This window comes from Pimephales promelas, chromosome 22 (assembly GCF_988280905.1).
Source record: "Pimephales promelas chromosome 22, fPimPro1.hap1.1, whole genome shotgun sequence".
NCBI classification, from domain to species: domain Eukaryota; kingdom Metazoa; phylum Chordata; class Actinopteri; order Cypriniformes; family Leuciscidae; genus Pimephales; species Pimephales promelas.
In genome coordinates this window covers 14886954-14911291 of record NC_142790.1, presented here as the reverse complement: position 1 = coordinate 14911291, position 24338 = coordinate 14886954, and the positions used below count along the sequence as shown (strand labels likewise).

The window sequence follows — 24338 nt, the reverse complement described above, 5'->3', positions numbered from 1 at the left end:
GAATAATCAGCCACTTCAACAAAACTACCAGTGCACAAGGGTCATTTCACAGTCTGGTTACCTCCGGCCAGCCTGTTTCTTTTTCTCCCACTTCCCGCCTTTTCCCCGCTCAACACACACACACACACACACACACACAGCGCAGTGATCGTCTTCGTGTCAGTCACAAAGCCTGCTTGTTCATCTATCTCCTGTCTGTCTCCCTCTCACATACCAGACATTTCTACCAGCAGGGAGCCACCCGTCTCCCTCGTTTCTTTCGCTCCCTCTTTCTCTGTATATTTTCTTCTTCCTCTCAGTTTCTATATCTGTGTCCTTCCACTCTAACCCTTCCCTCTTTCCCTGAATACATAAAATATGCTAATCTCCGTGTCCTATGACAGCACATTGTTTGCCATATGGTCTCTTGCTGCTGCATATGTTAAACAGAGCGAGTTCATTTCGTCAGATAACTGTTTACACTGCAATCCACAGAGACGCGCTGCAGTCTCTCCTCAGGCCAACGCGGAAGCCTTTATATGACCCCCACATGGCAAACATTAGTTTCCTTTAAGAGAATTCACCCCTTGTTTGGTAATCTGATATGCTATTTACTTTCTTTCACTCTCAATCTGTTTTTTCACATCGCACTCTTGTTCTGTATGTGTGTGCGTGAATTTCTTGGCTCGTTGGCTTTGGCGGGTGTTTGTTTGGTGTGCATGGTAAACACACCCCTTGCTCCTCTGGTTCCTGCATTTAAGTTCCCAAGCCTTAGACATTTATGACCCCCTTCTCACTTGAAAGAGACAGCATTTAAACATTAACTTGCTGTCTAAGCCTTTGCAACACAAACGCACACATTCACTGCTGTGTAATTACATAGAGAGTTTCTCATACTGTGCTAATCAACTTTTCACGCTACTTACTGCATTTTCGTTTTACCGAAGTTGTTTAAAACAGCCGATTCTCTTCTTTTGTGTGTGTTTAGTCCTCGGCAAGATTCGTAGTGCGGTGGGCAGCGCTCAGTTGCTGATGTCGCAGAAATTTCAGCAGTTCCGCGAGCTCTGTGAAGAAAACTTGGTATGTATGAGGCAAACATCCATTAGCCAATCAGAGCAGAGCAACACTCGGTGACTCCGCCCCTGAGTGGCGGCATTAATAAAAGCCATATCAGTATCACCTAGTTTGATATTTCGCACCCCCCACCCCCAATTAACAGATGTTTTGTTTATAATCTGTTTTCTGGCTGTCAGAATCCCAACGCCCACCCACGGCCCGTGTCTCAAGATCTGGCAGGATTCTGGGATATGCTGCAGCTGTCCATTGAGAACATCAGTCTGAAGTTTGATGAGCTACACCAGCTGAAAGCCAACAACTGGAGAACGCTGGAGCCTCCTGAGAGAAAGGTATAGATTTTACATCACAAATCCAGATGCATTACACACTCTCTTATAATGGCTAAGAATACCACAGTTGATATGTATACAGGCGCTGTATACATTTCTTAAAGGAGTAGTTGACTTTTGAAAAAACTTTTGCTGATGATTTACTCACCCCCATGTCATCCAAGATGTCCATGTCTTTCTTTCTTCAGTCGAAAAGAAATGAAGGTTTTTGATGAAAACATTCCCGCATTTTTCTCCATATAATGGACTTCAGTGGGAACCAAACGGTTCAAGGTCCAAAAGACAATTTCAGTGCAAACTGCAAACTGTTCAAAGGGCTTTAAACGATTCCAGACAATGAATAAGGGTCTTCTCAAGCGAAACGATCACTCACTTAAGTTTTCTAAGCTCAAATGCTCGCCTTGCTCTGTTCTGTGATGCATGTTCGTGACTCTTCTGTTCGAACTTGTTCATCAAAACGAACAAATCTTTTTCTGAGTCATTTGATTAATTCAACGAACGAAACGAACGAATTGACTTGAAAAAAGATTCGTTCATTTTGATGAACAAGTTTGAACAGGAGAGTCATGAATGCTCATCACAGAACAGAGCAAGGCGAGTATTTGAGCTTATAAAACTTAAACTTTGTTTGTTTTTTTGTTTTTGTTTTTTTAATGAGTGATCGTTTCGCTTGATAAGACCCTTATTCATCATCTGGGATCATTTAAATCCCTTTGAACAAGTTTGCAGTTTGTACTGAAAGTGTCTTTTGGACCTTGAACCGTTTGGTTCCCATAGAAGTCCATTATATGGAGAAAAATCCTGGAATGTTTTCATCAAAAACCTTCATTTCTTTTCGACTGAAGAAAGAAAGACATGGACATCTTGGATGACACGGGGGTGAGTAAATTATCAGCAAAAGTTTTTTGAAAAGTGAACTCCTCCTTTAAGATACTGCATGGTTGGTTTATTGAAAGTGTTCATGTCAGAGTAGATGTGATATTTAATTTGATGCAAGCTAAAAATGACCCTGTGAGGGATGGAACCTTTGTTGTTTCTGTGGCATGCAAAAGGAAAGTTTTGAATAATGGTACAGGTCACTGTGTTTTATGAAGAAGCCTGAGGCCTTAAAAGCTTAAAAAAAGGGCACAAAAACACAAATTTGTTTGTGAATCAGACTTAACTACTTCTCTCATAAATTCTTACGAATAACCCAAGGAGTGCTAGGGCAGATGTCAAGTTGTTTGGACTAGTTTAACGCTGCTTTTATGGTGCTTTTATGTCCTTTTTGAAGCTTCACAGACCCAGTCCCTGTTTAATGGAATTGCACGGAAAAGTGCAACCAGCATATAATTCAAAACTTCCCCACAACATATTGAGTTTTCTGTATTTGCCTCCAGTTAAATTTGGTGTGTACTCTGACCCACAAATTAACTTGTTTTCATAGTTTACTCATGTTATAATAACCTGTTTTTTGCTTCTTCTGTTGAACACCAAAAAATATATATTTTAAAGAGGTGATGAACTGAGAAATCAAATTTTCCTTTTGCTAATAGGTCATCATATTATAAGAATATCCTGTAAGTTTCAGAACTGAAAACGTCCTTGTTAGTCCAATATAAGCTTTTATTGACAGGCTCAGGCACGACTTGTTTTTCAAAGTGGGGAATTATGACGTCAAAGAGAATAAAACACCACCCCCACAGAAGAAGATCAACGCCTACTTCAACACGACGCGTTTTTTGAGCTAGGCTCAAAACTAGGGTAGAAAATAACCTATAACTTATTCATTTTGATGTTTTTGAATGTAAAAACCAAGTGAATGCCATAAGTTGACCTCAGACAACAATATAAACATTTTTAAAAAGCCAGTTCATGACCCCTTTAAAGGATGTTTTGACGGTAGCCATTGACTCCCATAGTATTCTTTTTTCCTATATGGAAGTCAGTATCGTCAACTCTCTGGTTACCAACATTCATTAAAATATCTTCTTTTGTGTTCAACTGAAGAAGAAAAAAACTCAGGTTTGAGTGTGAGTTAATGATGACAAAATTTTCATTTTTGTGTTCAATACCCCTTTAAGGTCAACTGCCTCATTATTTCGTTTAGTATTTTATTTGAATGTTTCTCTCATTTTATTTATGAATGTTGCATGAGTTTTGCTAGTATCTGATTTGTTTTGCTCACTTTCTTATTATTTTATGTGTTGACAGTGATCGGGTTTTGAGGTGATGCTCCCATTTGCACGCTGCATGTGGTTCACATCCAGAGGTCCCTTTTACCTCATGCCAAATGGCTTGAACTCTTAGTTGACGAAAGCGGCCTCCGTAATGGCCCTGCCACCCCTGAGCGCTCACTTAATGCATTTGGCTGATGCCTGGCCCTCAAACATGACTAAAAATTGCATTAGCATTAGCTGTCTTGTGTTACGTCGCGGAGTGGCACTAACCAGTTTGTCGTTGATGTCCAGGAGAAGCGCGTGCCCCCTCCAGTACCCAGGAAGCCGGGGAAGGGTCCCATGCTGCTAGTGAGAGACCGGTCTCTGGAGGGCTCCCAGCGCATGGAGGCCCGTAAGCGGCTGTTAGCGGCTAAACGTGCCGCCGCCTCTCAGCGGCAGAACTCTGCCACAGAATGTGCCGACAGCATCGAAATATACATCCCAGAGGCCCAAACACGATTATAAACACTTTCACACTGAAAACCGGGTGCTTAGAAGCCTAATAGACACATACACACTCATCTTCAACCATAACACAATAGCACTGAATGACAAAGGCAGGGTAGCTGTAACATAATCACTCCTTTTCTTGTGTAAAAGAGTGTTTCTTCACTGTGGGCTTTTACTGTATGTATGACTTAATTTTACTCACTTCCTCTGTCATGCCATTTGTAGCTCCCTTGTTAAACTCCCAAAGACTTTAATATTACTATTAGACACTATATTTAATTGTTAAAATAACCGATTTTATATATATGTATGAATATAAATATATATATATTCATGCCTAAACACAGCATATTATCATGTCTGTTAAATATTACTACCCAAATATTGCACACTACTGAATTTTATCTATTTATTTTGTAGTTTTACTTCGTTTACCGTGTAAGAGCCATATGTCTTGTGTTCTCAAAGAGAACCTAACTTCTAAAAAGGGCAACATACCGATCACTTCTGAAGATTTCAACGGCCAATGTAGTGATTGCCGTGTATGTATGTATACATGTGGGTGTCAGGCTTTCTGTACATGTGCCACACTCTCTCACGTGTCACCCTGCACCTCCGAGACCGGGCGAGGTCGTTCTGTTTTCAGTATCGCGGGACAGAATGGAAAAACCACCTCTTCTCTTCTTTCTTCTCATATTTTTCAACCTCCCACTCGGCCGTCCTCTCTCACACCGTCTTATCTCCTGTTTTGTCCACTCTCTATCTCTCATTGCCACTCACCTGTTTGACTGACATAGATGTCCATCGTATCTGACAAATGTGACTCTTTAATCTGTCCCCACTCAACACGTTCACGTCATTGACAGAAGCACTGTCAGAACAAACCACTCTTCACGCCTCTGATTCATTAGCCATTCATACATTAGCAATGTGTCCACGTTATGAAACATTGCATACGGGCAGTCAGGGATTTCATTCAGCATCAAGCCCCGTTCACACTGACAGCAATGAAGTATTTTATTTTCAGAGATATTTGCAGATTTCTGGTGATGCACACATGTGATGTGGGTGTGTCCAGTGAATTGTTAACTTATTTCTCACAATTGCAGTGACTTTTTATTTCATAATTGCGATTTTATGTCATAATTGTGACTATTTTTTATATCTCAGAGTCTAACAATATACCACAATATATTTTATTGGCTACTTAATGTAATTGCGACATTACATCATGAATGTGACTATTTCTCGCAGTTGCATTTTTATTTCTCAGTCGCACAATTAATATATCACAATTTCGACCCTATATTTCACGAGATTTATTTCTCGTAATTGTTTCTTCGCTTTATGTAATTGTGATTTTTGCAACTTTATATCGCAATTGTGATTTTATTTCTCATAAGTGTCACAATTAATCACAATTGTGACCCTGTATATCACAAGCAATTTTATTTTTACGTAATTGTGACTACATAGCTAATGTAAGTGATAATTGCGACTTTATATCTCACAATTGGGTTTTATATATCACAGACGGACAATTAAACTATTCAATCTATATCACAATTGTGATTATATTTCTCGTAATTCTGACTTGACGTAATTGCAAGCGTATATCGTGAATTGCGACTATTTCTCACAATTATGATATCATTTCTCACATTAGGACTTTATCTTATGATCTAATTGTATCTCACAACAACTGTCTTTTTTACTTAGTTATGGCTTCCATTTTTTTTTTTTTTTTTACAATTTGCGCATGCGTAAATTTTTTGTTGTTGATATAAAGCCATGTGCAAGTTAATTCAACATGAGAGTGTCTAGCAATAAAATCGCTGTCAGTGTGAACGAGCCTCAACCACAACAACTGACAGGACATTTTCTAATTATGTGGCATTAAATAGCTCCGCCCACTGTGAAATCTCATTGGTCCATTCTGCTCTTTATTACTGTACTTTAAACATCTGATTAGCCTCGATTGCATCATGTTGCTCAGCGGTTTTCCGTTCAGCATGGACAAACAAACAGTCAAATCACGCCCATGCCCCATTCTCTGATTTCACGCAGTCACCATTTTGAAATCGAAAGCTACGCTGCGTCCGAAATCGAATACTTCCCTACTATATAGTATGCGAAAAACAGTACGCGAGCAGAGTAGTATGTCCGAAATCATAGAATTCGAAAAACGTTAGGCGAAAAGTACCCGGATGACCTATTACTTCCGGCGAGATTCTCAAGGGGGTATACGATGGACACTTTACTATCCCATGATGCCACGGGAGAGGAGTTTTTGTCGTTATATTTGAAAATGGCGGAAACCGGAGACGTGGCTGTAACGTTAGGAGATAAACACAGACACACATGTGAATCTCTATTGATTCATTCATGTTTATTTATCGATGGTAATATCACAAGCAAATTAATGGCTTGGGGTTGTGTGTGTGTTTTATGATGTAAAATTTATTAGGTAAATAAATGTTATTTGAGAAATTCTGCAAAAGGCGTGATCTGCGAGCAGCTGACCGACGCTGCCTCTTGATTGTCGGCTCGGACGACTTAAAAACGCAGATGAAAACAGAAAGCAGAACTAAAACAGCGCGAAGTTGGTGCAGTCACTGGAATGGGCTCTTTAAATTTTCGCACTGTTGTGCGACGACAACATGGCGCATGTAGTACGTCCGGACTCATTCATACTACCCGTATTAATACTATATAGAACGTACTTTTTTAACGGTCGTGTCGTGAAGTACGTTCTTTTTTAAATATAGTACCTACTCATATAGTATGCGATTTCGGACGCAGCAATAGTCAAATCACGCCCCTCTATGATTACGCCCCATTCGCTGATTTCGTGCAGCCGCCATTTTGAAATCGAAATCGAGGTTTCGGTGGGAAGAACCCCGGATAGACAACAATGCCTTGGACTACCAACCTGAAGCTGCTGCCGCGATTTACACTATTGGATGTTAATATGCAATGTAGGATATGTATATTGTTCGTTCCTGCTTTTTTTAACGTTCTGAATTATATATATAAAATAATTGTATTTATAAATTAATTTCTCTGTATATAGTCTAAAGTATGAACGAAATGTATGTACATTTTTAGAATAACTAAACACAACAATACGCCATCGCATTCGCGACTCTCCTATGATTAAAGGCGACACTTCCGGTTTTCTTCCCACCGGAGCGATTTCAAAATGGCGGCTGCGTGAAATCAGCGTATTAGGACATGTTGTTTTAAAAAAAGCGTATTTTGTAAATATATAAATGATGAATTATAAAACGCCTTCCTGACTGCTCACTAATATAGCTCCTCAATATATTTGTCTAAATGTTTGTATAAATGGATATAAAGTAAAATATCAGTATTATGTAATGAGGGAGTTCAGACGAAACGTATTTAAATGGACATTAAACATTTCTCTAGTTACCATAGTTTTTGAATTTTAATAACGCTTAACAGTATCATTTGGAAATATTAAAACTGCTATGCCACAACTCTATAAATGTAATACATACATTTTTTTTTTTAGTAAAAACACCAAGTGTGACGGGCAATTTATTTATTATATTTATAATCACTAGTTAGCATGATAGTCTTTATCCTCAACCAAGTCAGTCAAGTGTGTATGTGTGTGTTTGTGTTATTTCCACATCAAGTGCATGTACCCAAGTGCTTCCTAATTTTCCTAAAGGCTTCGTTTTTTGTTTTTTCAACCGATATGTAGCACAGTTGATACTTTGTAATATAGATCAGCTACTTTCTTTTGTTTTTATTTATATTTAGATGTATATAATTTCAGCAACCTAAGGAGAAAGTGCAAGTAGACACATGTATCAAAGCAGAGCACATACCAGCAGTTTATTCTTTTTTTCTATTTAAGGAAACCTATCTTAACCGTTGAATCATTCACACACTCTTGTGCTGCTCTTGTAATTGATTTGCGCTGCATCTTAGTTGCACTGACAAGTTACTCAATACTAGTCAAATCCGAACTGCACTGTCTGATACTTTTCAATAACAAATACTAATTTGCACTTGTTAAATATGTTAAATAAACAGAGCTATTTCTTTTTTCTTTCCTCTAAATATTTCACTGTGAATAGACACATCACTATAAATATATATTGATATTCATTTCCCAGCAGCCAATGTGCAGCCATTCTCTATTTTCATAGACAGTTCAGTTGCATTGGCTTTAGTTTGATCCTCGTAGTGTTTGTCTTTTTAACTAAACTCTTCATTCCCGTTATAATGCACTAGAGCCCTTCTACTGTGGTTAATGTTTGTTTGAAATATTATTGATGTTTAAACGCTCGGCCTTAATTTATGAATATATAATAGTCATGCACAACGTAGCCTCAGGAGACTATATAATGTGTGCGTATGTATGTGTGTATGTGTGTGTGTGTATCATGAAGAGGTCTGATACTGGAGATTATACCTTATCAAATATTGACGACAAAATTCCCTTTCATATTGATATTAATATTTTTTGTTTGTTTGTTTTTTACAATTCTGTATTTTGTCGGCCAGATAATATCAAACTGAATTAATTTGGACAATCAGTGATTAACACAAATAAAATCAATGTATTTGTAAAATGAAATGAGTAAAATTATACTTAAATACAAGTATAGAAATATTAATTGGTAACATTTCATTTGATTAAATCTCCCTTCTTTTGAGTATTTCATGAGATATTTATGAGAGAGATATTTTAGCACTAAACTTTCTTTTTGCTAAAAGTGATCACAACCTCATTTTTTTAACTCCTGTCATTCACTGATGTGAAAATATTGATTTATATCTGGCAACATAATGAGTCCAGACTTTTTAGGGTTTTATCTTCCCAAATAAAAGAAAATCAGACTTTGATTTATTGCCAAACTCTGGACGGTTCACTCACCACAATATTTTGGGAAATGAAGGCAAGATAATCTGTATTTACTGTTCTTGTAAAAGCATAAACTTTATCAAAATGACTGTGTGTAAATACATGAATGTTCTTCAATGTAAATGTAACCTACATCTAAGGATATCTTACTACTTACATTTTGTATTTATTGTATCAACACTGTTGATGTTATGGCACGTGTATGAAATTTTGATCATTAAAATGTTACAGATGCTCACAGCCATCAAGGGATTAATTTTTAAATAAATGTGTGTCTGTTTGTTCTATCAGTAAATAGAGATAAATGACCGTAAATAGAATAAAACCGTAATTTTTACGGTAAAAAGGCAGCTGTGGTTGCCAGAACTTTACCGTTAAAAATACGGTAGGTTTGATTGCGATTTCACTTTTTTCATTTTAAATATGTTGCTGTTGATGCGTGAACAGTATCTGCAAAGTTACAGCGCGGAAAGTTCAGTGTAAGCAGAGATATCGTCTTTTAAAAATCAGGAAGTATATTGCCTACAAAAATGACTCGATTGGGACTACAGCGTGGTTTTAGACGTCACTAACCCACACATTTACATCAACCCTCCCTCCGAAATATGCAAAAAAGGGCATGGCCATATTTCTGCGTCTCGTCAAATGTGTTGTTCACGCAGCTGTCAGGTCTTCTGTTTGGGCTTCCCACGGACGCTGTACTTCGATAACAATGGATAAAATTTATGTTTGATTATGTTCCTGAAAATGCCGATTTTACGGAAGACAGCTTCCAGAATCTCCACGGATTCAACACCGGATTCAACAAGAAACTGTTACTAAAACATGAAGCAGTTCCAACTTTAAAACCAGAGGCAGCAGTTGATGGGCCACAACCTGTAAGTAGGCTATACTTAATTATTGTAAATGTATTTGCATGTATAATTCCAGATGTAGCCTTGTGTTTTATTTTTTTTTTCAAATGCCAGCGTTGGCTTTATAGCCACTAGGCTACTAGTTATGCTATTTTGTGTCTACGACAAACGCGTACAAACATTATGGACCTGAATTTTGTATAAGTACTAATGTTTTAAACGTATTTTTCATGTATATATGCTTTATGACGTTATTTTCGATTTGATCAAGAACATTAACTAATGCCAACGCTGTTTGAGTGTAACATTAGCAGCCAGGTTGCTATTGTTGCCAGTCAGATTCTATTGTGTTAAACAAACGTGTATAAAGTTAAAAAATGTAGCGAACTATCATTCAGAAACGTTTAGTAAGAGCCGTGTATGATGAAGTTCTGCTCGACTCCCTCTGATTCTGCCTCAAACTGATACTGCAGACCATAAATTTCTCACTCGTAAATGTAAGTACACATTGATGGCCTAAGACACGAAACGAGCGGTTTGTGTGAGAAAACGAATAGTATTTATATATTGTTTTTACCTCTTGTAATCACAGTCACGTCCAAGTACTGCTGTCTGCGCAAGTGCGCCGGAAAGCCCCGGAAGTGATTTTTTTCGCAACCACGCAAGAGATCACTTCCGGCGCTTTCCGGCACTTGCGCAGACCGAAGCGCTCGTGCCTTTAGATCACTTGGACGTGGCTGTGGTTAAACAAGGTAAAAACAATATAAATACTCTTCGTTTTCTCACACAAACCGCTCGTTTCGTGTCTTAGGCCATCAATGTGTACTTACATTTACGAGTCATTAAATCATGTTTAATTTGGACTTCTCTGTGCATGCTCTTTGAGGTGGACCCCATAGACCTGCATTATATGACTGACAGACAAGAACGGTTTGACCTACAAATATCAAAATTGAAAATACTCTGGAAACAAAGACACCTACATCTTGGATGCCCTTGAGGTAAGCTAAACATACCAAAAATTTATTTCAAAGTGAACTATCTCTTTAAGTTTCTCACCACTATTCCACCTTTACGTCTTTGTGACTTTCTAACTCGCAATCGCAACTCGTGATTGTGACTTTATTTTACGTAACTTCACTTCTCACAGTTACTTCATATCTTACAATTGCTTATTTTAAACTTTATTACCATATATATTTCACTCTGAGTTGAAAACAGGCTTTCCGTTATAAATCATTGCCTGAGGCCTGAGCAGGCGAACAGATCTTCTTTGACTATTAGTGGACAGCTTCAGGCTTCTTCCACAGATGAACCCAAAGAACAGATCAACTCTCATCTAATACGTGCGAGACATCCCTTCCATCCAAAAATTCTTTAGTATCATAGAACTTAATGTCTTTTTAAATATAGGTGTTCGGTTAATTAACCGCTTTGAGCTGCTAATCACTTTGATCACTAGACCAATGACCCATTGAGGGGTTTGTTTGGATCTCAGCCCAGTGAGAAGTCCAAAGTAAAGAACAGCTGTCTAACCGAGTGTGATTGAATATCCAGGACAGACGTGTCCCCGCTAATCCGTCTTTATTGTCTGTGCTCAGATACAGACATGCACACTCACACAGACGCCATTGGCAAGCCATCGCTGACGTCTGGTTTTAGCTACCGCTAATTAAATGCAGGATTATGCTAATTGGCGTTCTTGTGAAGCTTACACACACAGAAGAATGTCAGTATGATTTAGCAATAGCCTGTAAGAACATGCCTTTAATATGTGCGAGATGTCAAGGTAGGGCAGTGTTGGATTGGTATAAATCACAACGTTCGGATGTGGGCTTCCGCTTTATGAAAGCAATCTACATTTTCAATCTGACCTTGCGCGTTATTTCATTTTTCAAACACTACTGGAAAGAAGTGTCATCTGAAGGCTGATCTTTCCCATGTTAAAATAAAAAATAAAAAACAGCCTTGATTGTAAGAACCTTTCCATTTTAACACTTCAAACACTTATCGAACAATGTAGTTAAAAATAAGCAGAAGAAAGAAAATTCATTTTGTAGAAAACAAAACTTTATTTAAACACCGTGTGACCCCTATTTGCCACATACATTGCACAGTAAGGAGGAGAAGTCACATCATTGGGCATCATGTCACATTGGCTACTGTAAATGCACTGGTCTAAGGTTCAAAAACCTTGAAATCAACATATTTGGTGACATAAAACCATTCTTTCCATTATCCTCTGAAAGTGGTCTCAACTTAATAAACAAAACAAAAAAGAAATAAAAAAAGAATTAATACAATTCATGTAGTGTTCATTCTTCCAGCTCACTTGTCCAAGGAGTGTGTGTGTGTGTGTGTGTGTGCGTGTGTGTGTGTTTAGGGGTGGTGTGAGGAGCATGTGGGCACATTCACTGGCCGTTTCTACACTGAGTATTCAGAGGAAACCTCAGACTATAGTTCTGCTACATCTGAATATCCCTCAAGAGTAACAAAAGGAAAAAAAAAAAGAAACGTACTAACGACAGCATCTGAAATTTTACAACGGAAAAAAAAAAAAAACAATATAAAAAACTGAACATCTATGAGACACAGAATGACCCGGTGCAGTAGTGATTAGAGTCTGTTGGAGAGAAAGCTAGAGTTGATAAGATACTGAGATGACCTGCCATTTTGTGCAAAAAAACGAGGCAGAGTATCAGACGTGTTCTCTAAAAATGAGGCAAAATCGACAATCATAGAGCCGAATCTCTGAAAACGAGAAAGAAAGACTCATGAGGAATGGGAGAAGAGCTTGTCTTCTTGTAAAGAAGGAAAGACAGGAAGTCGTATTACTGTGTTTGGTTTTGGTCCCCTGTGTACAAAATGAAAAGATACATATTTATTTACATAAAAATGGAATAAAAAAAAAAAAGAACCGACTGCCAAGGCACCTTGAAATGCTTTACATAAAGGAATCCTCATCAATTTGATTTACATTTACCAAAAATAGAAATGATCAGGCCATGCTTGTTTGCTTTCTGTTGCTCAGTCAAGTTTTTTGGGAAGGGGAGGGGGGCAAGAAACAAACATCGATGAAGCTTTTTCATTCATCCATCCGTGTTTTCTGTCTTCAGGCGAGGAGCTGTTTGGCCTGCAGCTCCATTTCTGCGGCCCTCTTCAGCGCCACGTCAACCAGCAACTGGAAGCCGCTGAAGTCCTGGGTGAGGTCGGGCGGGGTGGGCGGCGGGGTGTTGAACAGGCCGCTCTGGGGGCTGACGTTACCCTCCCCTCGACACCCGAACAGGCCGGACACGTCTGTGAGAGGCAGCTCTGTGGCTCCCTCCACGCCGAGGCGCGTTGTCGAGCCGATGCCTTGCGTGCCCGTGGTGATGGTGGTGTGGCAGATGACGGAGGGTCTGGGTAAGACGGGTCCGGGCGAGGGGGGTGTTTTGGGGGACAGGGCTTTTTTGGGGTAACCGTTAGAAGTGGGCGTGTTGCTGGTCGAGTGAGGCGAGCCGGGCTCGTAGCTGTTGCGGTCCTCTCCGTTGGCGAGCAGACCGTGTTTCGGGGACTGGGAGTTGTCGCTGAGCATCTCGCCACCCTTGCTGCCCCGCCGCGAGATGGTGAACTGGTTGGGGTCCTTGCCGTCTTTCCGGAGCATCTCGGGAAGGAGTCGTCGCCGGGCGTTTATAAACCAGTTGCACACCTGTGCAGAGAAGATTATGATACATTAAAATGCTAATCCTTAAATGTAGATACGATCATATGTTATTAATATTTTTTAGGGCTGTCGAACGATTAATCGCGTCCAAAATAAAAGTTTGTGTTTACATAATATATGTGGGTGCACTGTGTATAATTATTTTATATATATAAATACACACACATGCTTGTATATATTTAAGAAATATTTTCATGTATATGCTGTGTATAGATTTATATTTATTTTTTTATTATATATAAATATTGTATATATCAATAATATTTTTTTCTTAAATATACAAGCATGTGTGTGTATTTATATAAATACAAAATAATTATACACAGTGCACCCAGATATATTATGTAAACACAAGCTTTTATTTTGGATGCGATTAATCGTTTGACAGCCCTAAAAAATATTAATAACAGGATCAAACATTTTACTGTATTAAAATGTGATTACAGTAATCGCGATTAATCGCATTCAAAATAAAAGTTTGTGTTTACATAATATATGTGGGTGCACTGTGTATAATTTATATATATAAATACACACACATGCTTGTATATATTTAAGAAATATTTTCATGTATATGCTGTGTATAGATTTATATATAATCTATATTATATATTTAAATATAATTAATATTTTTATTAATTAATATTTTATATATATAAAAGATTTTTTTTCTTAATTATACAAGCATTTGTGTGTATTTATATATACAAAATAATTATACACAGTGCACCCACATATATTTTGTAAACACAAACTTTTATTTTGGACGCGATTAATCGTTTGACAGCCCTAATATTTTTAATCATGTCCTACAACCCAATAATGACGTAGTAGATCATTTAATATGTACTTTTTAAATATTATATTTTTAAAGAACATTAAATGTTCTTTAAAGCCAGAAAATAAAAAGAAATATACATTTTAAAGTTATTTTTATTAACTTAAATTAAGTTTTTATTAAAAAGATACTAAACCTAAAGCATTACAATAAAAACATACATAATTAAGCAGAAAGAACAACCTCAAATTCTATCTCTAACTTCTACCACCTGTTATTTTCTTTCAAAGTTCAAAGCCTATAGTCCTATAAAACCTTTTGTTTTGTTCATTTTGTTCGCACGCTGTCTTGCTCAAGTTTAAAATGGAAATTCATGAGGCTGTATTGAGTTAACATGTGACGGATCTCTGCCTCTATTTTTGTTTTTTCCTCTTTTAAAAAGCTGAGTTGGCAGTTGAAAGCAGGAAGCTCTTGGCGGTGAGGATTTCTTTCAATCACCTAAGTAACAGTTCACCTTTATCCCTCAGATTGGGCTCTTTGTTGGGCCTAAGGGCCTTAGGCCTTAATCATGCTAATAGCGCTGTATCTTTCATGGCTCTGGCGAGTCTCACCTGAGGGGGTGTGAGATCTACTCTAATGCAAATCCAACATTTCAGGCTATAGAAAAACACAAGTGACTGAAGTATGCATATCTACAAAAAGACCAATTACTTCATTAGTAATGGCTGACTGTTAACACCTTTAGTTTATATCAACAATTGAACTCCACTGGCCTTTTGAGTCAATGTAGATAATGCACCACAGGTAACCGATCGTTTACATTGCAGATGTAAAATGAATCCTATTAAGCAAGGAACTTAAAATCAATGTTAATTATATATATATATAAATTTAATAGGGTCGATCAACGATTTTTAATTTTTAATGTTTTAATTAAAAAATATATAATTTAATTATATATATATATATATATATAATGGTGGTGGCTGAGGAGATTTCCCAATTCTATGTAAAGCGCTTTGAGTACCCAGAAAAGCGTCATATAAAGATTATTATTATAATGATATACATTTTAATTATAATAATTAAAAATATATAATTTAATAATTATAAATAATCATGAATAGAGAGAGAGAGCGCTGTTTTGACTTTTACAATTCTATTCTGGCCTACTTTCACAATACACACGTTATGGCATAATGAAATAACTTTTCTTTCTCAGTATCTAAAGGGGTTGTTTTCAAGATGCAGTCCTCAGTATGGTAATGCTCCTGTATTGTCTTCCAGTGAGTCTCTTCAGAAGAGAAGCCTCTTTGGCTCTCTGGGTAATGGGGCTGTATTGTGTATCCAACGGTCCGCCTGAGCCTGGTAGTCTTCACTATGTTAATGTGTGTGTATTGTGTCTCCCTATTGTTAGTGAGACAGCTGGCTGAGCGCAGGGGAAATTCCTGGCCCAGTGTCTGAGCAAGTCTCTCTCTCTCCCTCTCTCTCCCTCTATGTGGCTACATCTCAGATGACTCAAAACAGTTATTCACTCATCTGTCCACAGGAATTCTCTCCATTGACTGCATTCACAGGAAGTGTTGTTTATATGACGCTAAAACTCAGCGGGGACCGAACGTGTGATCTTAAACGCAGTAGCGCTAGCGAAAAGAGCTGACTTTTTCTTTCTCTGACGTATTTATTTTGGCTCTCTTCTATTTATGACATTGAACCTTCCAGTTTCCTTCACACAATGTCAGTTGAACTAGACATTGATGACAGTTAACTGCTCTCCAGTGAAGCATATAAATAAATTACTGATCAACAAAGCAGAAAACTAAAAAATTCCCCCTTCGCATTCTTGACAGAAACAAGCAGTCGTGAGAAACTTCAGACCTTGTCTGAAGCATAACTTCAGAAACTGCTTTGAGTCATTCGAATTTCTATTTATTCAGAGTTTCCAAACTTGGCCAATGAATTTACATGACTTTCCAGTCCATTTTTGATATATTACATTCTTTAATCTAATTTATATACAGTATTTTAGATGTTGCAATCACTACGAGCAATTTCTAAACAATCAAATAGTTCACAACAAACTAAAACTAGAAAAAAGTATACAAGATTTGTGACTTTTCCAGGTCTGAAAACAGTGCTGTTAACTAGAACTAAGAAGTTGTTTTTTGTAATTGAAATAAAATATGAAAAACAAACTGAAATTGAGTTAAAAAAATTAAGCTCATTGGAAATATTATTAAATGCTTCATTAATATACAAATAATACTGCTTGGAAGTGAGTTTTAACATCCCCTGATATCCAGATTTTCATTACCATGGGAACTTTGATTATTCTTAAAGCTGTATTACATGCAGTTGTTTCCTTGTTTGTTTTTGTTTTCTTAATTCTGTTTTAGGTCACATTTACACACTTCTATAGATGATCAGTACCTGTAGTGTGGAGAGATGGGTCTGCTTGGACAGCAGGGCTTTTTCCTGCTCTGAAGGATAAGCATTGTAGCGGTGTTGGTAGAGCCAGTCCCGGAGTATCTGTACTGACTCTTTGGGCAAGTTTCCTCTCCTCTTTCTCTTCCCTGACCCTCCTCCATTTGAAGAGAGGTCAAGAGGCACATCCAAACTGTCCTCGTCGTCCGTCTCGCTACCGGACATCGCCAACACACCTGTAGGCATGCGAGACAAGAAACACTGCCACTTAAAAAAAACTATTAAGTTTACAACATTATTCTCTCTTTCTATGCAAAAAAGGCTTTGAGAACCAAGAAAAGTATGAAGTCAAGTTGATATATATGAGCAATGTTTTTAAACAGTCAATAAGTGTGATTCGGGGAACTGGAATCAGTGTGTACCCATGTGTGTGAAGGAAGACAAAAGACACCCAGTCAAACATCAACCCCCCAACCCCTGCAAAGGACTCTCCTCCTCCCCCTATCTTACACACACACAGTCTCTCCCTCCAAAATGCCAACTGCAGAACACTACACAACAGCGCCTGGCCGTCTGTATGCATGTATAAGCGTGCGTCTGTAAGAGAGAGTGTGTGTGGCAGCTGATGTGTCACATCCCTGCTGTCAAGCAAAGCCATGTGATTCATGGATGAAGTGGATGCATCACAGACTCTAGGTGTCATTGTGCATTTCTGAGCACTGTAAACACACTCTGAAAAACTTTGGATAAACATACTGTTTTGTTTTAAAACTGCAGTTTTAAAGGGCCAGTTCACCTAAAAATAAAATTCTGTCAATATTTTCTTACCCTCAAACAGGATTGTCTTCAAAGGCAGAATGACAGTATCAATCACTATGTACTTAAATTGTATGAAAAAGAATAAGTGAATCATGAGTGAGTCTCATTCTGCCTAACAAATCCTTTTGTGGTAAGAAAGTAATGTGGGTATGGAATAACATGAGGGTGAGTAAAAGATGACAGAGTAATGATTTTGCTCTGACTATCTATTTAAGTGCTGATATGACAACTTTTCCTGCTTATGATGATGACTTGAATATCATTACCACTTGATCCTAAGTAACAGTTATCACTCAAAGTGCTGGAGGGGACTTTTATTCCATGAGCACCGTGTAAGTGAAAGAAAACTTTCCCCAACTTCAGCTCTTGTGTGAGCGTGGGACTTAACGGTGTAAAAACGAAATGACTGAACCACGTAGACGTTTATCTTTGATGCTGTGTGAGAAAACGATTAAATTTGTGAAGAGGAGTAATAAGAAGTAACGTTAACTTCGTCGTCGGCCTACATGAGGAGGAGGGGGAGGGGAACCTGTTGCAAATCTCAAGACCGAACAAAAGAATGTCGTTTGTGGGACATTTCAAACTCTGTTTTTTCGACTTTATACTAGACTAAAACGTGTGAAATCACGTCAGGTGACAGATAAAAGGCTGACACGACTCTCTACTCGGTCATACGTCATAATACAAGATAAATATTAACTTAATAACAGAAAATAGCTCGGGCTCTATTGTGTGCTGTGAGAGACACGAGGTCGGAGGGAATGTGAAAGCGTCGCCTCGAGGAAGCGGCGCGAAATACACAAACTTCACAAAAGGAGGTCAGCATTTATTGTTGCACATTTCACACCACGACAACATGTTCAGATGCTGAGAACGCAACAAAGTAGTCGTCGGTAAAAAAAGAGAGAGAGAGAAAAACACTTGGAAAGTTTCCCTCATTTTCCCAACAAAACTTGGGTCAGTGTTATGAGAAACTCTGAGCGCGTGAACATTTTTTCCCAAGCCAACGAGTTCAACTAACGTTATTACACGAAGGCATTTACACACTTAAACATGCACGACAAAACCCTTATAAGAGTTACCTTTGAGACATTTAAAGTTATAGCTATAGATTGGTTCGTGGGCCAACACTATAAAAGATCTAAAATACAAGCAACTGCTAAGCTATATAACCATGTTTGTACAAATCAAAGCTTATATTGTGAATGTGTGTTAATAACGCGAAACGGCTCGTTGTGACAGCCCGCCAGCACATGGTGAGAAAAAGGCTGTTTTGTCTGCAGCGGAAAACAATAGCAGACAATGCCAGACGTTTTCTGTTCAACCATCACCGACAAGTTAGATCCATTTGTTACAATCACCGATTAAAAAATAAATCATATATCGCTGCTATATCACCCACATCGAGACGAAACATACCCTTTTTGGTCTTCATGTCCGTCAAAATTCCCCTTTTCACGTTGGCAACAAGGAGGTCGATTCTTCCTCGGTTTAATCACACACAACTGTAATATTCCAGATTGTTACGAAGTATCGAGAGAAATGTTTCTTTTTGTCGAGGAATCGCCACGGAGCGCGTTTTTCATTTGTCGGAGACGCAACACATTGTCGGGTACCTGGGACAGGCTGCGCGTCTCATTCAGTGTGTTTGATGTGGAAACTGGGTGACAGCTATCTTTGACAGCTGCGTGACTCAACGCGGTTAGATCCTCCCCCTCCGAGGGCAAGAGGGAAAAATCTGACATCAGACACTCAAAAAGGAGTAAAAGAGACCGAAAAATAGCTTTTTGACAAACCAATTCGAAACTTAAACGTGCAGAGATCGATCCTAGCACGACGGATGTGTTTGTGGAGATGTGTTTTGGACATTGAATTGGATCTAGTTCCTGCACGTTTCCCTTTAATGACTGCGGCAGAGAGACAGGAAGCTGGTTTATTATGAATGTAGGTTAACATTACCAAGAGGCAGACACATGGCAGGGATATATTTGGGGCTGCTTTGCTTTCATCAGCATACTTCTGTTAGGCGCCCTACTCCAATACAATATTTTTGGATGTGCGTTGTATTTTTCACTGAGATTTTAAAAAATGGCAAAAATGTGTTGCTGCAGGATAGTGTTGATGTGTTATCAGGTGCAATGCGGCATTTATTTCAGGTGACAGATGTCCATGATGCTGTGAGAGAATCCTAAGGAATATCCGGTTCCATTTATGATTCTTTTAGAACGTTTTAGCTGTATATGCACTCATTTTTATTTATTTTTTTATTTTATCAGAACATCTAGAACACATAGAAACCAGTTTAACAATTCTTGCATAACATGTTTACAGTTTTTAATTGACTTCTCAGACTTTTTAGACGCGGCGCGTGCATACATGCAACCCAGCAGTTGGCCGTACATGTAGGATATTAAAAATACGAACTAAACAAAACTATATTAAGAAATTACTGATTACAATTAGCGTGCGTTTTAATTTAATCTCACGAGTAAAACATAACACAACACACAGTAGTTAGTGAAAGTTTTGCAACAATAACTCGCTATTTAGTAAGCGAGTCAGAATAATTCAAGTGTTTTGATTCACTGTAAAGAACCAGCCATACGAATCATTCGTGTGCATGATTCACTGAAAAGAACCGGCTTGTAAGAGTCATCGTCTCAGGAATCGGACTACTCTGTTGGCGCTGTAAGTGTTTTCAATTCATTAAAAGAACCGACTCAAATGAGTCATTTGTTCAGGAATCGGATACACTGGTTGCTTTATGTTCTGCGCTTTAGATTTAGTAGCGGCTGCTAATCAGTGGTGGTGAACAAAACAAACACGATCACAACATTTTAGGAAGGTTTTCCGAAGGTTTTAAAGAAATGGTCCTGAACCACTTTAAAAACGGGGTTCTGATTCTGAGTAAGGATTGCTCGGTTCCCATCACAGCTCCATTTGTAAGCAGTGCGTGATGCTTCCTGTTGGCGCAGCGCTGCGTGATACCCAGTTGACCGTTGGGATTAGATGGTTGTAAAGCAAGAATCGTTTGTTTCTTCAGCTGTCCTGGTGACGCGTCCCTAATTCAAATCACAGCAGTTTCAGAATTCTTAACGCTGATTATCTCTCTTTATTGAACCCTGTGTTCGTCTGTTGTGGTTCCAAAGGCGCATCAATCAAAACAGTTCAGAATTTTCGCGTCAAATGGTGCCCACGCACAGGTTACACGTTATTATAGACCTACATAATGATTCAGACGCAGCCCTTTAACAAAACCAAGCGAATCTGGCTAGTCAAAACACTTGAGGCACATGGCGGTAAGGCTTAGAACGCTGTATTTGGAGTCTGAAGATATAGGTCAGGTCGTTGACTTTTCCATGCGAGGCGTGCCTGCGTCATACGTCTGACTGGCCTTAATTCTCAATTTACTGCTGTTGATAAGAGCACAGGTTATTCTGGATTTGACGTAAACAATAGTCCATGTCCACAGCAATCGAAGGCCTACTACAAAACATCTTTGTTAATCGTTGTCTTTGTTAAAGGAAACAAGTAGCTTAAAAACTCGGGTAATGTCTTTATGCAGATTGGCTGTACTACAATGGACGTGATGATGATTCACGATTTCTCATAAACCTGACACAGCTCTGGATTGTGTAACAGTCATTTTAGTCAAAAAAAGGCGTGTTGCTATTATCCGATAAACAGAGACCAATAGCTCCCCCTGGTGTTACATTGCTGAACTGCAGACGTGTTACTCCAAAAACAGCGTCGAGCATTTGATTGCCACCTATTGGTAAACATACTAATGACTTATCTTTTATAAAACATCAAGCCTATATATATATTATAGTCTATTCGATATAAATGTACCTGTGTAATAGCAATTACAATGCTCTGTCTTAACATCTGATATGCTAACCTGTACAAATTGGCTGTTAAATAGGCAGTGTATAGTGATCTCTTCTAGGAGGTGTCAGAGGAGGACATCAAGCATGAAGGGGCATGAGAACACTGTGGAACTATTCATGAAACTTATGTGGAAGCTATTTTCAAACTTGTGTCGTTTTAACGTACCGTCAATTTAACCACGATCCTTTCAGTGACTTCACTTATCTATAGATAGACAGACAAATAGATAGATAGATAGATAGATAGATAGATAGATAGATAGATAGATAGATAGATAGATAGATAGATAGATAGATAGATAGATAGATAGATAGATAGATAGATAGATAGATAGATAGATAGATAGATAGATAGATAGATCTAAAGGAGAGAGGACAGAACAGGTGCAGTAAAGGGGTTTTGAGTTTCTCTTTGCAGAATATGATGTCATGAGGGATGAGGTCATGAATCAGAATATTCAGGAACTCTGATTATGGAATTAGTAGTGTGAATAAAATGTTCACAATTCTGAAACTGCTTGTCAAATGGGAGTTTAAAACCATATAAGGGAAAGCTACAACGAGCAAATAATCTGCATTACTTTTAAGGGGAAAAAACTCACTGGATTGAAGCTTTGGGTTGATCATGCCATATCAACCTGACTACATTTTCTAGAAAAGTCTTTAATATGCTTACGGTGATTTATAGCCAACTCTCCTTGATTAAGTAGGACCAATGAAGTTTAGTGTGAGGCGGGACTTCCTCGCTGTTGAGACGCTGGACCGCTTTGAGCTGTTTGGGAACCCGCGGCCTCTTGGCAAACTGCACGCATTCCAATCTGGCGACGCCGCCCTGACGCGCGCGCTAGCGTAAACACGGACAGAAGCGAGAGCAACGCCGAGAGTCCCAGTGACACATCACATCTTTCGCATTCCCGCGGGGTGCAGGTCGACTCCTCGTCTCGGGCGGTGTGTCAGAGACCCGGGGTCCTGTTACCAGTGCTCGCGCTAAAATTAGGGTTGCTTTGGGGCTGACGCAAGACAACTTTGTAGCAGCGGGGAACGAGGATCCATGGAAACGCTCCCTACACATTCGCTGCTATTGATGACAGAGATTATTTTTGGACCGTGTTGTCATCATTCGGTAACAACGAGGCCTAGGCGTATTGTATAAAGGGTGGACGTTGAAAATGCACTTGTACAGCAGCGCGTTAACACACTATCCCGGCTCCTCTCGGAAAGTTTCCGTAACTCTCACCAGTAACGCAACAACGACAAGTTCGGGTTCTTTGGAGGGGGTCAGAAACGCCGTTAACGGAAGCGCCACAATAGCTCATTCGGACTATTTGTCTGGAGGGGAACAGAGTCAACAGACTGAAGCGAACATGCCTGCTTTTTCATGTTATGAGGCCACCTCGATGAGGCCGGTTTTCTACACTTCCACCGCGGAGATAATCATCACGCGACCGGATGGCGTGGAGAGATCTGTGCCTATTCACATCTCGAAGGAGCCGCGCACAAACCACAGACCTCTGGAGACGCACTACAAACGGGTTTCCTGCGCAGTTAACGGAGATAATCATCACCACTCTGATTCCGTCTTGGACTTGGATCCCAGAAGAGGCGTTTTTGAGGATGGTAACGATGACATAAGTGAGAAAAAATCAATTCTCTATGATAGGTTTTTTGATCATGACAGCTACAGAGTTTTTGAGAGAAGACGCGAGCCATGTTTATCAAGTGATGCCACACCCTCCAGAACTTATGAAACCACGCAAAGACCTGATTCATCAGAAGCCCCTAAAGACCCCCAAAGGCAGGAAAGCATCGAAGATCCGGTCTTTGAGCTGCGCATCCTCCAGGAGCCCGCAGTGACACCCAACAAAAGTGACGTCGACAACAAGGTTACCCGTTACTTGGCCGAAGTGGAGAAACAAAACAAATACCTTCACGACAGGCAGAAATACCGCTTTCACATCATCCCAGATGGGAACTGCCTGTACCGGGCTATTTCCAAGGCGGCTTATGGGGACCAGTCAAGGCACAAGGAGCTGAGAGAGCAAACCATGCACCACATCGCTGACCACCTGGAGGAGTTCAACCCCATCATCGAAGGAGACGTCGGGGAGTTTCTGATCAATGCGGCCCAGGACGGTGCATGGGCCGGCTATCCGGAGCTGTTGGCCATGAGTCAGATGCTGAATGTGAATATCTACTTGACCACTGGGGGTAGTGTGGAAAGCCCGACGGTATCAACCATGGTGCACTACCTGGGCGAAGATGACTTGTCTAAACCGGCCATATGGTTGAGCTGGCTTAGTAATGGTCATTATGATGTGCTGCTGGACAGTTGTCAGCCCAACCCGGAGTATGACGACTGGTGCCGTCACACGCAGGTGCAGCGCAAGAGGGACGAGGAGTTGGCCAAGTCCATGGCGGCGTCCCTTTCCAAAATGTACATCGAGCAGAACGGACTGCACTGAAACTCCGTCGGAGAACACTGTAACTCATTCTGATGTTTCCAAACGGATTGCACTTTGATTCCTTGCGTGATTAAATATTGCCTTAATTTATTACATTTCTATCTTTGTGTGTCTTTTTCATAAATGTGTTGAAGTGCAGTGCAAAAGATGATTTGTGGTGCGAAATGCAAAATAAGGACTGAGTGAATGTTTCTTAGCTTTGATTGCATGTTTGTCTATAGAATTTATATATTCTGTTTATTGTTTTTGCAATCTGTCATGCAGAACTTTTCATCCACCTGATTGGAATGTGTCGCACTTAAACAAACATTTCCAGCGGTTCTTGTCAATGTTTATGTGTGTGTATATTTATTCCCCTGTAGTCCATTACCTGCACTGCTGTGTTGTACACTAAACTGATGATTCTCTCAAGTTCAAGTGCCTGAAATCTATTTTACAGATATGTATTTTTGAATAAATTCTTTTGAAACTA

General features: G+C 39.1%; 3 protein-coding genes across 7 annotated transcripts in view; 2 read left to right on the top strand and 1 right to left on the bottom strand.

Moving 5' to 3' along the window:
• Positions 1-9176, top strand: part of dlgap1b (DLG associated protein 1b) — a 132546-nt gene extending 123370 nt beyond the window's left edge. For 4 of the 5 annotated variants that reach the window (XM_089125570.1, XM_089125571.1, XM_089125572.1 and 1 more), the window contains exons 10-12: positions 968-1059; positions 1233-1385; positions 3836-9176. In XM_089125570.1, the coding sequence (XP_088981696.1) occupies positions 968-1059; positions 1233-1385; positions 3836-4048 (458 nt within the window). In that variant the 3' untranslated portion in view covers positions 4049-9176. Of the gene's footprint in view, positions 1-967; positions 1060-1232; positions 1386-3578 lie in introns of all 5 variants that reach the window. The other variant, XM_089125573.1, reaches the window with a different exon arrangement.
• A 2662-nt stretch (positions 9177-11838) lies between these two features.
• Positions 11839-19343, bottom strand: tgif1 (TGFB-induced factor homeobox 1). The gene is made up of 3 exons (XM_039666682.2): positions 18934-19343; positions 16702-16931; positions 11839-13478 (listed from the first exon to the last, which is right to left on the bottom strand). The coding sequence occupies exons 1-3, from the start codon at positions 18947-18949 to the stop codon at positions 12903-12905; spliced, it is 822 nt and encodes a 273-aa protein (XP_039522616.2). The 5' UTR covers positions 18950-19343; the 3' UTR covers positions 11839-12902.
• Positions 19344-21767: 2424 nt separating this feature from the next.
• Positions 21768-24338, top strand: otud1 (OTU deubiquitinase 1). Its single transcript, XM_039666681.2, has one exon. The coding sequence runs from the start codon at positions 22574-22576 to the stop codon at positions 23864-23866; it is 1293 nt and encodes a 430-aa protein (XP_039522615.2). The 5' UTR covers positions 21768-22573; the 3' UTR covers positions 23867-24338.